We start from the raw sequence: 16,524 nt of genomic DNA on the forward strand, positions 1-16,524 counted from the left end.
CTGCAGTCATTACACTTGGGTTATCCTGCCATCAGGCGGTCCCACAGTCGGCCAGAGTTCCAAAGTCTTGGTCCGGCGTCGGTTGCTGTCGCTTCTTCCCTGACGTCAGTGCGCCAGGGGTATATAAGATGCATCCGACGCCATTTTCTTCAGTCTTTCTTGCCGCGTGGTGCCCGAAGCAAAAGCAGTTCGCAAGTGCCGGTCGGCCGACTCCTGAGATTTTCGAAGTCCAATTTCAAATCTGAAGTCTTCAATAAAGCTTAGTACCCCCTTGGGGAAACTTTTTTCTTGCCTCAGACCGATGTCAGAGAAAGTTAATAATTGTATTTCTTGTGGGAAGCAAATACCTCATAAGGACTTCCACTCTTACTGCATTCCATGCCTAGGCCCTGACCACGACGTCACTAGTCGGTTTTGTGCTAGATTTAACAAACGCACTATAAAACGACGTTTTGATTTTGCTTTGCACTACTTTGGCCGAAGGTTCAATTATACAGTTCAATTCTGATAGATGTGTGTGTGTGGTGGGGGGAATGCATGCTTGTACGATGTAATATAGCATTCTTCCTACATTCTTTCCTAAAAAGTTCTGTGTGTATCATTCCACCAGATTTAAATACTCTCACATCAAGATACTCTATCGTGTCCTTAGACCAACTACCTGTGAATTTCAAAAATGTAGTGGTCCCATTTAGATATTCAACGAATTCTCTTAGGTTATTCTCATCATCTCCCCAAATTAGAAAGACATCAACAAAACACTTAAAGTATTTAATTCTTGTACTACAGTGTGCATTCTGCATTATGTATGTGTCTTCCCAATATGTCATGACCAGACTGGCATACAAACTGGCGCATGGAGTCCCCATTGCTACACCTTTTTGTTGTAAAAAAATAGGTTTTGTCAAATATGAACACATTGTTTTTTAAAATCATATCTACTAACATTGCCCATCTAATTATCAAATCTCTAGGCATGTCGTGTTTAATCAGAAACAATCTCATGTACTCAATTCCTATATCATTAGGTATACTCGTGAATAAAAAAGTGACATCTAGAGTCATCAAGAAATAAGAGAATATACATCATGTGAGCATGAAATGTCCTCTGAAGGACTCAAGGAAGTGTTGGGTGTCTTTTATAACTATCAGTTCTTTCAACTGTCAAAGATGTTTCTCAACATAGATGGATGCCGATTCTGTCAGCCAGCCTTTACTGGATACAACTGGTCTCATGTCAGGATTTGACAAATTCTTGTGTACCTTAGGTAAACCTCTTATTGCAGGAACTAACGGTTTCTCAATCAATAAATATTTGTATAATTCAAAATTTAATACATTGCACAAAAACATCTCAAAGATCACTCTGTACATCTCTTATGATTTTATCTAAACATGTAATATTAAGGGGCATGTATCTAAATCCCTTACCATCTCATTCATTTTAATCATATAGAAGTGTGTTGTCCATTATTACGATGGCACCACCTTTATCAGCTGGTCTAATCATAATCTCATCATTATTCTGCAAACCCTTAAGGGCTTCACATTCTAATGTGCTTAAATTGTAAAAATCTTTTTATCAGCCTTATTTATTAACTAATAGATCTCTCTCACAGGCTCTTTCAAATGGTTCTAATAACAGATGTGGCGGGGGTACATACGTAGAATGTTTCCTAAAACATCCTTCAGTATTAACAGTATTCTCACCAAACATATTCCGGCTTACCTTTTTTGTAAACATTTTAATGTCCAACAAGAGATCTACATAGTCTACATTCTTTGTGGGTATAAATGATAGTCCCTTATTGAGAAGTTTAGTTTCCACTTCATTCAAGTGGTAGTTAGATAAGTTAATTACCAAACTCGGTTCACTGGTCGCAAAATCTTCTTCTGAAATTCCAGCCGTTCCTCTGACTTGCGCTTCTTGACCCTCGATTGTGATTTCCATCCTGGTTTTTGAAATTCCTTGAATGGTAATGGAAAAGGAAGAAAAGATATTTCTTCATTAGAAGTTGTAGGTGTCTCGCACAAAGTAGGTTTCTTTCTCCGCACATCTTGTATGATGTCGCCTGTCATCTGCACTGTGTGTAGATCTGCTGGTTCACTATGGTGTGTCAATGATCCCTCTATCACATCTCTTTCAACAGCATCCATTCTACTGTTCACTGGCACATGGCATTCATCTGTTGGTAATGCATCATTACTACTAGCGGGTTGGGTCGAATCCCTAACTCTATTGGCTCTCGTGGCCATGAGAAGATATTCCCTTTCTGAAAATCTAAGTAATCTCTCTCGAGCTTCTTTTTAATTTGCATTAGCTTGGTCTCTAGCAAGCTCAAGCATGTAGTCAGTTCTGCTAAAAAGTCATTCATTTCAGCTACTGAGACCAAATTTAAGTCATGCTGTGTTGTAACCGCTTCTTCCGATACCAATTTTTCAATGTCAATGTATTGGCTCTATGAGCAACCGCATATACGTGAATACGCATACATGATGTTCAGTATCTCAAATTAACTAGATGCGCTAATATATTTAATTTTTAAATGGCATTAAGCCACATAAGCATTTTTTTGCACTGGTTATTTATGCTATGCAGGTGACTCAGTTCATAGGGTCTGTATATTTATTTATATATCTACATGTATATATTTTTTATATCTATATGCCTTTGTGTGTGTGTGTATGTATATATATATATATATATATATATATATATATATATATATATATATATATATATATATATATATATATACACACACATATACATACACACACACATAGTTGAACTTTTTTATCTGTTTAGATGTGTAAGCATATGCATTGCGAAGTTTAGGTATCGTATAATATACATTTAAAAAGTTTTAGCTGTACAGCTTGAATTAATTTATGCATTCATTTAATTAATTGAATGAGATAGCAACAGTTGATCGGCTCATTGGTTTTATAAATGCAGACTTTGTAAAGATGGTAGTTGAAAGTCTGAAGTAGCTTTGATTACAACGTGAAAGTGCTTACTGGCCGTTTATACTTTTTACTTTTGGAATAAAGCTGTTTTTAAGAAAGAAGTCGGCTCCAATTGTCGTGTTGTGCCCTTGAAGTTCTGGATATTTGGAATTTTGACTTTGCTTCACGAGGGTGCTTAATCCTGAGCAGTGTTCGTATTTTCTCATATTTATTTGTCAGACTAAGTGGCACGAGATTTCCTTTCAATAAAATCATGTATGAAATTACACTACAAATAACTATTTGTTATACTTTAACTGGGAGAAAATAAAACAAATAAATTAAAATACAAGTTTATGGAGCACACACATGGATGAAGAAGCAACAGCCCAAAGCCTACATTACCCTCCTACAGGAGCCAGGAACTACTTAACCAAAAAAGAACAATTGCTACAATGCTCTGCGTGACAAAAACCTTAATGCTTAATACCAATGGACAAGTCTTGCCACAAGAAATACTTGAAGATTAATCACTCCCGCCAGAAAAAAAATAGGCAGTCATCAAAACTAGAGAAATAATGCCAGAGTGCTACAACAGGATTTGATGCCCTTTATGCACAATTGTCAGCTCTGGAAGTCTGCTGCAATTAAAAACATGCACTCAACAATAAAGAAATGCCAACAAAGTGGCTGCGAATCCTGCACATTAAGAAAAAGGTAGCAATTTCTTAGATTAAGAGCACACACTTGCACTGCTGTGGTTTCCCGAGACAAAGTCGCAACCCAGAAGTAAATGAGTAACCAAGTAAATATACAGTTCAACATAGCTGCACTTTTAACATTTGCATTTCTACAGACAGGTGGTGTTCACAAAAAAATGACTTACTTTAGTACACATCCAGTCTTCATTCAGTTTAGGCTTAGGATCACTGTAGTACATAGCCACTCGATGCCCAAGGACAGTCAGGGACCTCTGTATGGGGGAAAGAAAACAAATAATGAATACCCTTGCAGTGGAGTAAATATGCATAACACTGCCTCAGCAGAAAGATTTACCCTTCAGCTCAACGGATAGGTCCTTCACTGCTCTGAAGTTGAAGGCAACGAAACTGGCGCACCCAAGTCAGTGAGGTTTTTGGCCACATACAAAGGGCCAATAAACCTCACTTACACTGTTTAAGAGTAACAAAAAGCAAGCAAATACTTGCCTTGTACAGAAAGGGATGGTGCTAAATTGCAAGGAAATTTCATATGGTCTCCTGTCATGTTAGTATCAACTCCTCCAAAAATAAAGGGAAAAAATATCAGCAAATTCAAATTTCAAAAATAAAATGAGGGAAGTGTAAACCAGCATGGAAAAAAATGGAAATGGGCCTCCAGCACGCTCTCCCTGTGCCACTTTGGTAACCAGCCCCTTTTTAGACCAACAAAAAAAAAAATTTCCATGCTCACTCCACCTAAACATCTACCCATGTTACAGCAAAAGTGAGTGAAACCCATAACACTAATTTTATGGAAGGGAAAATGGAGGAGACTGTCAGTTGATAATACTGAAACAGGGAACCTGAACCTCAGCCCTTTCCTAGGGCAAATCAGGACATACGTTTTCATGCTCCAGCAAAAGATGAACACATTTCAAAAATACTCCTGTTTGTCCAACAAGTATACATGCTCACCAAGGGTGGACAAAGTTACTGCCACAGTTGGTGTATAAAGGACTGGAGTGTGAGATAACCCCCAATACTCCTCCCCCATTCAGAGACAAGGAAAGTTACTAGGGAAATTTGAGTGTTTGTGCAGTTTCCTCACTGTTCCAAAACTGTACCAATATACATCTGAGTCAATTACTACAATTATTTTACTCACCACTTCCATGTACTGCAGGGACACAAAAGTCACCACACATGCACAAGCACACACACTTAGCCTAACCCTAGGAACTTCAGAAAAAAATTCTTTACAAGATTTACAGCAACTATGCCTAAAAATACATACTTCCAGAACTGCAGTCCAGCCTGCATCCCTTTCTGTTACACAGCTGCCAAACTAGCTTTACGATACAATTATAGTCTTAATAAATCTCCCAGGAACTACTAATGAAAAGATCTTACATGCTGCTCATGCATCAGTCTGGCCTTCAACTATTCTCTAGAAATTATTTTCTACAGCAGCCATTGTTTGTTTGTGTCTTTCGGCTATTCCCGGTTAGGGGTCGCCACAGCGGAAACTCCGGTCCGCTAATGATTGGCAGTTGATTTTTACGTACCGGCTTGCCAGGCCTGATGCACAACCTTCAATGAAGGTACGCCCATTCACGCATGTCTCCACACAGAAGACGCTCTAGCTGAGAATCGAACCGGACAGCGTCTTTACTGTGAGGAGACAACGCTACCGCAGCAGCCATCATTCACCTTTATTTCGTGCATATTACATATTCTACATAAACATACATAAGAAGCCTATTAATATACTCTTACATCTTTAACAAAAAAATCAATTCCTTGTCCTCTTTCCAAGATGACCATCACAAGGGTACACGGCTAAACCCTCTACCAGATCATACACTTAGATGTGCCAAAAAGGATGAGGTATGAATGGCAAGAAACCACTTCAACAGCATGTCAATAAAATATGAAGATATGCTGAGTACTCCACTTCAAACCTACATACTACAGCAAAGCAACACTTGCAGCACACATACATCCAGAACAAAAGGAAAGTACCAAATATGTTCTAACATGGATAAAGGACTGCAAATTTAACAAGAGGCTTCAGAAAGGTCACATACACATCACCTTCATCTTGTGAAAATTGCATCCACTGTGTAATGGAAAGGCCTACCAAGTATCATCTACACAGAATATTCACAGATACTAAGAGAAGAAAGCATAGAGCTTTAAATGTAAATAATGTAACTATGGAAAGTAGCAAACCATGTGTTGCAACCTGCATCTAGAGGGGTAACACTAAATATGGATCTCATGGATGCTAAAATTTATTTTTCATCTTACATGCCAACAAGATGGCATACAACACCATAATAAAGAGAAAATGTGAACAGCTCAAGAAACATATTTGCATTCAAAAGTTTGTATGCAAATATAATTCACAGCAGAAAAACACCAGTTGTAACCGCCTGGAACTCTCTTGATGCATACAACTTCAGCAAAGTGAAAGCTGTGAATTCAGAAATAAAGTGCACTTTAGTAGAAGTGTAACAGCTGAGAAGATAGGTACTGAACCTCATATCCATTTGGAGAAAAGAAAGAAGCTTTTAAACATGTCTCTTATTGGGGAAAAGAGGAACAGCAACAGCAGGAAAGTTTAGGAATTAGTGTCAGCATAGAAATAACCTGACTCATTTGTTAATCAAAAAACTCATGCAATTACATATACACTACAGATACTTCTTGCTTAAATAACCAGAAACTGTGAATCTAGTGATTTGCAAGTTTCACTACAACAGAAAAGGCTGTGGTATACTGAGGACACAATGGGCAATATATTAAAGAGAAATGCACTTGTCTTAATTAGAATCTGTGGCTGTGTACCAAGTAAAATTACTAGCACACTATTAATAGTTGATAATTTTATATTATGTGTATTTTTGTGTATGTTTTAAAAAATGAGGATTCTGAATGTTTTTCAGAGGGTGGATGATGTTTTAAATGCATTTTAAATGACTTTATATGCATTCAAAATTTTTTTCTCAGTAATGTGGTCATTTAAAAGTTTTACATTGCTTGGTCATATGATTTTTACTCTTGATCATGTGAATTTATATTTGGTATTTAAGTGCGCCTCATATGGTTGCTCTGTATGTCTGAAGAAGTTGAGTTATTAAACTTGACGAAAGCGCTAACACAAAAAACAGTTTCCATTTTTTTTACCTCTTTTGTTTTAAGTAGTTTGTCAGTTTACTTTGGAGTTTGAGTACATGTAGAAAGAAACATGTCGGACTGCACGGCTAGAAAGAACAGATGATGTCAAAGGGATGCACGTCTTATACCCAGACGTCTGAACATTGGCCACTGGAAATTTGATGGCCTGGGATAATGAAAAGACTTGGGGAAATCAGGCCAGTCACTAGCTTCTGCATGAAAGGAAGATCCAAAGATCAGTACTGAAACATTGACTAAAAATAACATGCAAAAGTGTAATGAATAAACAAAAGAACCTGAGGAATTTCCTGCAAGTGGGTTTCATGGGGATGTGCAGGTACGGACCTTTCAAGTCTAGAAACACTACAAATTAGCCTGCAAAGAAAGGATCTCGAAAGGTGAACTGAAAGGAAGTGGACAGGAAGGAAGAAGGCTTCAGAGACAAAATGGCCTTTCAGAAACCTTGAGAAAAATCAAACTATTTCTTTTTGTGAAACATCAAAGTAGAAGAAACATGTTTTGAGTGTGACATCCACTTTTAAAAAAAAAATGCAATGGTTAGGATTTCTGATGGTCCAAGGTTTGAGTGCCAGCTACCTCTTCCAACAAGGATGAGAGGTATGCGTTCTGCCCCCACTGAAATTATCACCCTAGAGTCCTCCTCTACGGTAGAGGCAGGCTCAGCTTTGTTAGACATGCAAGAAGCAGACACCATTCCACCCTCTGTTGGGGATGTGAAGAGAGTCACAAGTACAGTGGATTCCTGCTGCATCTCACATCAGAATCAGACTCTGCAGCTGAAGACTCAGTTTTTTTTTTTTTTTTTTTTTTAATCATCTTTGTGGGTGTGAGTGGGTCATTTGAGGCAGAGGGTTTCACCACCTTGGTTTGGGCAATGCACTTCAGACATTGCTCCTTAAATACTTGGGAGACTCGAAGTCAGGTACACAAAGGGTTTTTGGGATGAACTGGCAGATATTGCAATTTCTGTTATCATTTTCAGCTGCTAAATATAGATACTGGGTAGTGTAGATCTAATACATTTGCCTACCACGGTCACACTTCCCTCTCTTAGCAGACATTAAACAAATTTTCTATAAAAAAAAAAAAAAAAGAAAGAAAGAAAAAAGACAAAGAATAGTACCCAACAGGGCACTTACCTGGATAAGTGTAGGCAATGACAAAGCAATTAACAGACTGATGGGAGCAATAATCCTGGATTTAGACTGCAAGCAAGACAGACCAAAGATCTTACACTACTATAACTGCTTATGTACCTCTATGCCCAAGGGCTGAGGTGATATGCTGGAAGTATGGTGCAAAAGGAAGGTTTTTGTCTTTGGTACACTGGCCAGACATCGGGTTACCTCGGGCAGGATAACCCATCAGGAGGTACTGAAAAAGTGATCCAAGGAAACGCATCACACATAAATCAAGAAAAAAGTCCCACTGAGGTACCATCTTTTAATGTCAAGTCATAGGCCTGAGCCAATGCCAAACAGACTTGTGCTCCGTTGATGCAAAAATGTACATGCACACAAAATACTGAAGATAACACCTCTGCATTGGGTATGTGGAGATGACAGTGGTATGAAGATATCAGCTTGGCCAAGGGAAGAAGTCCAAGTTCTGAAAGTCATGCTCAACATCAGGCTGAGCATAAAAAAAAGAACAAATGCAAATAAAATTCAGTAAGGGATATTTTAGAAGACTTAAATTAATCCTGAAAACAACGTTGACATCTAGGAACAAAGTTCAACCTACAGACCAGTTTGTACTTCCTGTCCTAACTTACAGTTCTGGAGTGATTGACTGGCCCAAAAAGGTGCTGGATAGATTAGACAGGAAAACAAGGATGCTTCATGCTCAGTAAATTTACAAAAATCAGCGCACACCAAGATTATATTACTCCCTACTCTGAAGGAGATATGGGCCTCCTTGAAATTGACTACACGTATAGATCTGCAATCGTGGGACTTCATACATATCTATTGACCACACAACATAACCAAACCATAGTGAAAGTTTTGAAACATGAGGAGAATAAATCTAAGACTTCTTAGTGTAGCAGAAGCATATCAGTGTCAAGCAGGAATTGAAATCAAACCAAGTACATAAAAAATCAGGCAGCAATTGCATGTGCCAAAAGCAAAATAATACAATATGAAGGATCAGATGAGAAGGCAAGAAATGTGCAAAATGCATCAATATAGATTCAAGTACAAAAAACTCTTGTAACAACCTCATGCTGATCAGGATCGAATGAAGCAATAGTTAAGGAGAGGTGAATTTAAGCCAAAAGATGAAAGGTTAATATTGGTGGCTCAAGGTAGTGGATTATGTACACATTGATTTATGGTCTACTGAACACGTGGGAGAGACTAACAAATGCAGGTTTTGTCAAACAGACTTGGAAACAGTCACACACCTTATTGCTGGTTGTGATACACTAATGGCAGGACGACTGTATACCAAAAGGCATAACGTGGCAAGACTGTTGCACTGGGAATTGTGCAAACACTAAAACTGAGGTAGCTGAACCCTTGAAACATGAGCTACAAAACATTTTAGTAAATGAAGTTAATATCACATGGGATTGTCCATTACCAACAATTCAAAAAATAGATATGAGAAAACCAGACATAGTAGTCCATGAAAAGAAGACAAAGTAGCATTGAACACTTAAATTGCTACTCTCAGTGACTACAGTGTTATGTACAAAGACTGTCATAAAATACCAGGATTTGCATGCAGAAATGAGAGCAATGTGGAAGGAGGAAACCCAGACAGTTCCAGGAGTAGTGACAGCAACAGGTCCTATAAAAAAAGAATTCACAATCATACTTAGATACTTCACAGATACATGCAACTCCATATGAATGGCAGGAGGAGTCATTACTGGGCATACTGCAGGTGCTGTGAAGTGCACTTCTGGCTATCATCACAGACTGAAACAATTTCATGAACTTTAATCATACTTTGATTAGGAATGGGGTCCATTCCTGTCATGGTATTAGAAACCCAAAAGACTTGGAGAAATTATAAAAAAAAAAAGAAAAAAAAAAAGATTTAGGGGCAAAAGTGAGAATGCTTACAGATGCACAATATACACACTACACTGATCAATTACATTACTGCTACTAAGAAACGGTCTTGGCCCAACTGCAAAGTGGTTTGCTACCAAGAGCAAATTATCCCAGGGCTAAAAAATTTCCAATGGGGATATTTTAGAGTGATTCTTTGTCACTTCTGCTTTTTTTCCCTTGCCTGTAAAAACTTCAGCTATTTAATACATTAGATCATGAATATAATTTGGCTTACATAAAGCAACCTTGTTTAAAGACTTTTCTTTCATGAATGACTTCAGATGATTAACTGAAAGCACAACTGCAAGGGGTTAAAACTTTCTCAGATGACAAGAAAAGTATTTGGTCTTGATAAGTGTGCAAAAGCAACACAAAGCAGGAAAGCTGCAGCACCAAGAAAATCTCAATCTGGGGCCGAAATGTGATACAAAGGAACTTGATCAAGAGGGAGTGTATAAATATTTGGGAACTCGTGAATAATAATGAAAAAAACAAACATTTAAACGTGCATAAAATTCAGTACGGAATACTTCAGAAGACTAAAATTAGTAATGAAAACTGCCCTGAAATCTAGGAAAAGTCCAGGCTATAAACCAAATTTGCTCTTCCTTTTCTAACTTACAGTTTTGGGGTGGTTGATCCCAAAAGATAATGATCAGTTGGACAGGAAAACAAGAAAACGCTTCATGCTTATCAAATGATACCCAAATAATCCACTGTAAACCAAGATTGTATATTCTTCATTCTGAAGGAGGTATGGCCCTCAAAATTGATTACATGTATAGATCTGCAGTTGTGGGACTGCAAATATATCTGATGACCTTACCAGATCTAAACAGTGAAAGTTACAAAACATGAGAAGATTAGGATGATTCTGTTAAATTGAGCAGAAAAGTCATATCAATATCAGGCCAGAATGAAAACAAGTGAACCAGAAGCGCACAAAAAAAAAAAAAAAAAAAAACAGCAACTGAATGCACCAAAAAAAAAAAAAAATATGGGTCCCCTTCAAAACATCAAAAACTCATAAAGAATAGTTGCGTAAAATCTTACCATAACTAGAGATGTCCTTTCTCTTCCATGTTACAGTATTGTTGGTGTGGGATTTCCTGCCTTCAGGCTACTCTTACGTTGGCTCCTATACAAAAGCTTCAGCCTGGCTGTTGCAGCTGCGTGGGACGTCACATGTAGGGCCATAAACCAGGGACCTTAAGTGTGACGTCTGCACGCACAATCTTCAAACTTGAAGCTAAGCAGACAAAGTAGATGGCCCAACAGGACAGGCTGCCAAAGCTGACATTTATAAGGCCCTGGGTCTCTTCCGTAATGGAGAGAGGCATCAGAGAGAAGTTATACTGGTAGAGTCTGTGAGGGGGAATGGTGGGTGGGAAGGAATACTGCAACATGGAAGAGAAGGACATCTATGGTTATGGTAAGATTTTACACACCTATTTCTATGTCCTTCAATTCCTATGCTGCAGTATTCTTGGTGTGGGAGACTACCACAGCTTAGTTTGATGAAAGGGTGGCGGATGCAGCTGATGATTCCACAAAGCCTTGTAGGATTGCCCTGGCAAATCCTGCACGTGCTTTGAAGATTTGGTCCAATTTGTAATGTTTGGTGCAAGTGTGGATAGTTGACCATGTAGCTGCTTCCATAATGGAAGCTGTGTCCATGCCTTTTTGGAAGGCCTTGGAAGTGGCCAATGCTCTTGTGGAGTGTGCATTAACCCCAACTGGAGGGTTTTTTTCCATGGTGTGAGTAGCAGAAACAGATTGCCTTTCTAATCCAGGATGCAATGGTCTGTTTGGAGACTGCCTTGGCCAATGCCCTGGGGTGGAAAGATAGAGAGTTGTTTGGATTTCCTAATGTCTTTAGTCTCATCCAGATAAAATCTCAGTTGCCTGTGGACATCTAGGGAGTAGACTATCCTCTCTCCTTGGTTATTGGGAGAGGGGAAAACAAATGAGTAGGTGAATGGATTGATTTAGAGATAAGTCACTGACTTATCGTGACGTGAAGGCGAGGTTAATTCTCAGTGTGACCCTGTCTCTATGAAAAATGGTGTAAGGTGAGCATGCCATTAAGGCTTGTAGCTCAGAAACCCTTCTGGCAGAGGTAATAGCCACTAACATTACTGTTTTCCAAATACAAAACTGTAGAGAGGCTGTATTAGCCAGTTCGAAGGGGAGCTGGGTGAATTTTTCCAGGATGAAGTTCAGGTCCCATGGAGGAGGGATAGGTTTCGTAGGTGGTCTGATGTGTAAGACTCCTTTAAGGAAAAGTTTCACATGTAGCCTGGCTAACAAGGGAGGCTCTAGAGGTAAGCAGGCTGATAATGCGGAGAGGTGCACTTTCACTGAAGAATAGGAAAGTCCACCCTTTATAAGTTGACACATATATGAGAAGACTAAGGGGGTGTCAGCCTCGTAAGGGTCCCTTTCCTGACCCAGACACCACTGAGTAAAACTTTCCCATTTAGCAAGGTGCGACTTTCTAGTAGTGGGTTCCCTGGCCTCCCTCAGGACTGATGGCACGTACTCTTGAGTAGTGGTGTCTGAATGGGGGTTAGTAATTTATCACCCACAAAGTCAGGGATAGCATTTTCAAGTGCGGGAGTAGGAGAGTTCCTTTGTCTTGTGTCAGAAGGTCCAGCTTGTGGGGTAACTTGCAGTGATTACACTTGGCTAAATTGTGTAGAAGGGGGAACCAGTGCTGCCTTTGCCAGTAGGGAGTCACTAGCAAGATTTTTGGTTTGTTCTTCCTGATTTTCAGAAGGACTTTCTGAATCAGAGGGAAGGCACAAAGGAACTTCCCCTCCCAGGTGAAACTGAAGGAGTCTACTCTCCAGACTTGGGGGGAGTAAGTCTTTGTGCAGAAGGTCTGCAGCTGCCGGTTCTGGAAGGAGGCAAACAGGTCTATTTGTGGAGTGCCCCACCGCTGGACTATGTCTAGGAAGACCGCCCTGTCCAGCAACCATTCGGGTTGTGGAGAAGATGTTATGCTCAGGAGGTCTGCTTGCTTGTTGTCCTGCGAAGGGCTGTACCTGGCTTGAAGGGATAGGTTGTGCTAGGATGCTATGTCCCAAATTAGTAGGGCTAGCCTGCACAATTGGTACACCTTGGTACCTCCCTGTTTGTTGATGTACAACATTACAGTGGTATTGTCCATCACTATCAGAAGAGGACCTGGTAGCAGTAGGAGTATGAAGGTCTGTAGAGCTAAAAGAACTGCTATCATCTCCCTTACATTGATGTGTTTGGTTTCCATGGGAGGATGCCACTGAGCTTGGACTCAGAGTGCAAGGTGGCACCCCAACCAGAGTCTGAGGCATCTGTATGCAATATTTGTGTGGGTTGAGGGGGCTGCAGTGGAAGCCCCAGGTTTAGTTGTACTTGTTGGATCCACCAAAAGATTTCCTTCTTTAAACAGGGAAGAAAGGGGATAACTTGTTCCAAGTGACTCTGGTGTTGTGACCAGATATTTTTGAGGTACCATTGCAGTTTTCGCATATGCATTCTGGCCAATGGTAACACGGGAATGGTTGCTGCCATCAATCCTAAGAGTCGAAGGAATTGCCTTGCAATGACTGCCTGGGAGAGCAAGACTTCCTAGAAGTGGGAAGTTAGAGATAGAACCTTGTCCTGTAGAAGGGCTTTCATTCGTTTTGTATTGATTCTGCAACCTAGGAATATCTTGTCCCTGTATGGGTTCAGGGAGGACTTTTTGAGGTTTGGAGTGAACCCTAGACTTTGTAGTAGGGACAAAGTGTAGATGTCTTAAGAGGAAATCTTCTGACTGTGCTAGGATAAGGATGTTGTCCAGATATGGGTAAATCTGGATTCTTTGGAACCTGCGGAAGGCAAATGTTGGAGCCACTTTGTAAACACTCTTGGGGCGGTGGATAAGCCAAAGGGCAAGGCCGTAAATTGGAAGTGCGAGGATGAGCCAGAGAAATGCAGGAAACGTCTGCGTGTGGCCCTGATGGGAATGCGCAGGTAAGCATCTTTTACGTCCAAGGTGACCATGAAAGCATTTGAGGGTATGAGGGGTAAAGAGTGGGAAGCGACAGCATTTTTGAAGGTGGGTACCTGCAGGTAAAGGTTTAGGAAGGAGAGATCCAAGATGCGTCGCCAGGGACTGTCCTTTCGAGGGACCAGGAACGGACAGGAGTAGAATCCCTTTCCTTCTTGTGCTGTGGGAACAGGCTCTATTTGTGCCTTGTTGTTGCAGGTCTGACAGAATTTGTGGGAAGGAGATGGCATTGTTTTTTTTTTGGGGAAATGGAATGCCCCTTCCAAGAGGGAATTTGTTTCCAGGATAGAAAAGTATCCTTTTTGAACAATGGTCAATACCCATTGGTCTGTGGTGATTTTCTGCCAGAAGGGGAGACAGTGGGTAAAGCTAGCGGAGAGGGGCATATGAGCAAGGCAGTCGCACATTATTAGGACCTCCCCTGTCCTGAAAGGGTGGTCTAGGCTGAGGAGGTGGGCCAGTGGGTCTGGATGAGGAATGTCTTCTAGTTCCTCTTCTGGGTCTGGAAGAGGCGGAACCAGAATGCGGGTTACACCTAACAAAGGTAGTCTTAGCCGGTTAGTTCCTATAAAATTTGGGTATAGGGAATACAAGGAGATGTTTAATATCCTGCAATTCTTTGTTTTTTTCTTGCAGATTCTTAAATAGGTCTGCAGACTGCTTTCCAAAGAGGAAGTTGTGATCCAGGGGGGGCGTCCAAGATTTTGGACTTGAAGTTCTCTGGCAGAGTCTGTAGTCTAAGACAGGAATATCTCCTAAGGACAGATGCTGATGCTGCAGAGAGCAGAAGCTTCTACAGCATTGTAGCTGCATCTTACAGAGTGTCTAGTCACGTGTAGTGCTACGGACAATTTTTGAGGAGATATCCGTTTTAATGGGACTGTCAGGAATTAAAGCCAGCATAGAGGTGGCTTGGGATCCTAAGTCCAGGGCAAACTTGGTCATGTGTTTTTGAGTGTTACTGGCTCTGAAGGCCAAAGTGGAGGAAGTTTACATCTTCTAGCCTATCCTATCCATGGATCTGCTATCTTTATCCGTGGGCAATAGGGATGCAGAAGTAATGACCCTGACTGTTCATCAGGGGCAGTGGCAATCACTGCTGGGTCTAAAGGTGGCTTTATGAGGAATTACAGATCCTCTGGCACCTTGTAGAAGTGGTCTGGGTGCTTACATGCAGGAGGCTGAGAGTCAGGGGTTCTAGAGGCTGCAGTAAAGTCATCCAAGTAAGCAGGAAGAACAGGAGGTGCAGCTGAAGGGGAGGGGGACTCCACTTGCAACAGCTCGGGGGACTCCACTTGCAGCAGTTCAAAGTATCCTTTTTGAGTTTCTGTCATTTGGGAAGTATCCCATTTGAAATAGTCTAATTTTGGTGATGGTTTCACAAAATGTAATGTCTTCAGGTGGAGGAATCCCTCTCCACAGAATCCTCATCAAGAGAGTAATATTCCTTGGGAGAAGCAATCTGAGATGCATAAGAGATGGATTTATCCGAGGAAGAGTAGGTAGATTAATGATGTTCTACTTCCTCAAGGAGGGGAGCCATGGGAATAGAAGCAGAGGTAGGCCTAGGGCTTAGAGTCAACGTAGTTGTGGGTGAGGCAGAAGGCCTAAGGGCCATAAATGTCTGCATAAGAGAAGAAGTGAAGGCCTCCCAGTCTGTGGGTGGGGGGTCTTCAGAAGCAGGCGTAATGTGTTTTTTCTGCTTTTTTTTGGTTGGAGTCAGTCTAGAGCTGGGTTTGTTAGCAGCTGCATCAGAAGTCTGGATCCTAGTTGAAGGAACCACCAAATCTGGTTCACCTTTGACATCAACAGGCGTCAGTGTTAGAGAAAGCTCTGTGGATATGTCAGACATTGGCTGTGCATCAGTAGTTGGGCGGGGTGTCTGGGTGCGAAGTGGCAGGCGATGAAGGCCTAGGCATCTTGGCCTTCTTGCGCATATGTTCTTGGGTGGCCTCTGAAGCGGGATCCATCCTGAGCGCCAGCCGTTGGAGGCGCTGGATTGCTAAGTAAAGGTTTAAAGCTGCCAGATGGCTACATAAGGTCTTGGGCACAAATAGGGCAGGCATTATAATGGTGTTCCCGGACTGAGCAGAAAACGCATTTGCCATGGGCATCCTTATGGGGAATTTGGCTCCCGCACTGGCACTTTCCCTTTTTCCCTGACATTAGCTGAGAGCTACAACCACCAAGCCTAAGCAATGCGAAAGATCGGTAAAAAAATTATAAATGCAAAAAAAATGGGTTACTTATCTATAATCGATCCGACGTCTGGAGAGCTATCGTACGATGCAAAGTAGTCTGTGGCTGAAAAGTTCTGAGGATTGTGCATGCAGACGTCACACTTAAGGTCCCAGGGTTATGGCCCTACGTGTGACGTCCCACGCAGCCGCAACAGCCAAGCTGAAGCTTTTGTATAGGAGCCGATGTACGAGTCGCCTGAAGGCAGGAAATCCCACACCAAGAATACTGCAACATAGGCATAGGACATCATCTAAACTCATAACATCGAGACCAGAACATCTAAAACCCATAACATTGAGTTTCAGAACATCTAAAATGTATAATATTAATA

At 40.9% G+C, this 16,524-nt stretch overlaps 1 protein-coding gene across 2 annotated transcripts in view; it reads right to left on the reverse strand.

Annotated features, from left to right (window-relative positions):
* Positions 1 to 16,524, reverse strand: part of LOC122809322 (RNA-binding protein 10-like) — a 1,914,178-nt gene that overhangs the window by 1,223,916 nt on the left and 673,738 nt on the right. For both annotated transcript variants that reach the window (XM_044080723.1, XM_044080722.1), the window contains exon 8: positions 3,836 to 3,922. In XM_044080723.1, coding sequence (XP_043936658.1) covers positions 3,836 to 3,922 — 87 coding nt within the window. The remainder of the gene's footprint in view (positions 1 to 3,835; positions 3,923 to 16,524) is intronic.

Source organism: Protopterus annectens, chromosome 8.part0, assembly GCF_019279795.1.
Source record: "Protopterus annectens isolate FY-2018-M chromosome 8.part0, PAN1.0, whole genome shotgun sequence".
Classification (NCBI taxonomy): domain Eukaryota; kingdom Metazoa; phylum Chordata; order Ceratodontiformes; family Protopteridae; genus Protopterus; species Protopterus annectens.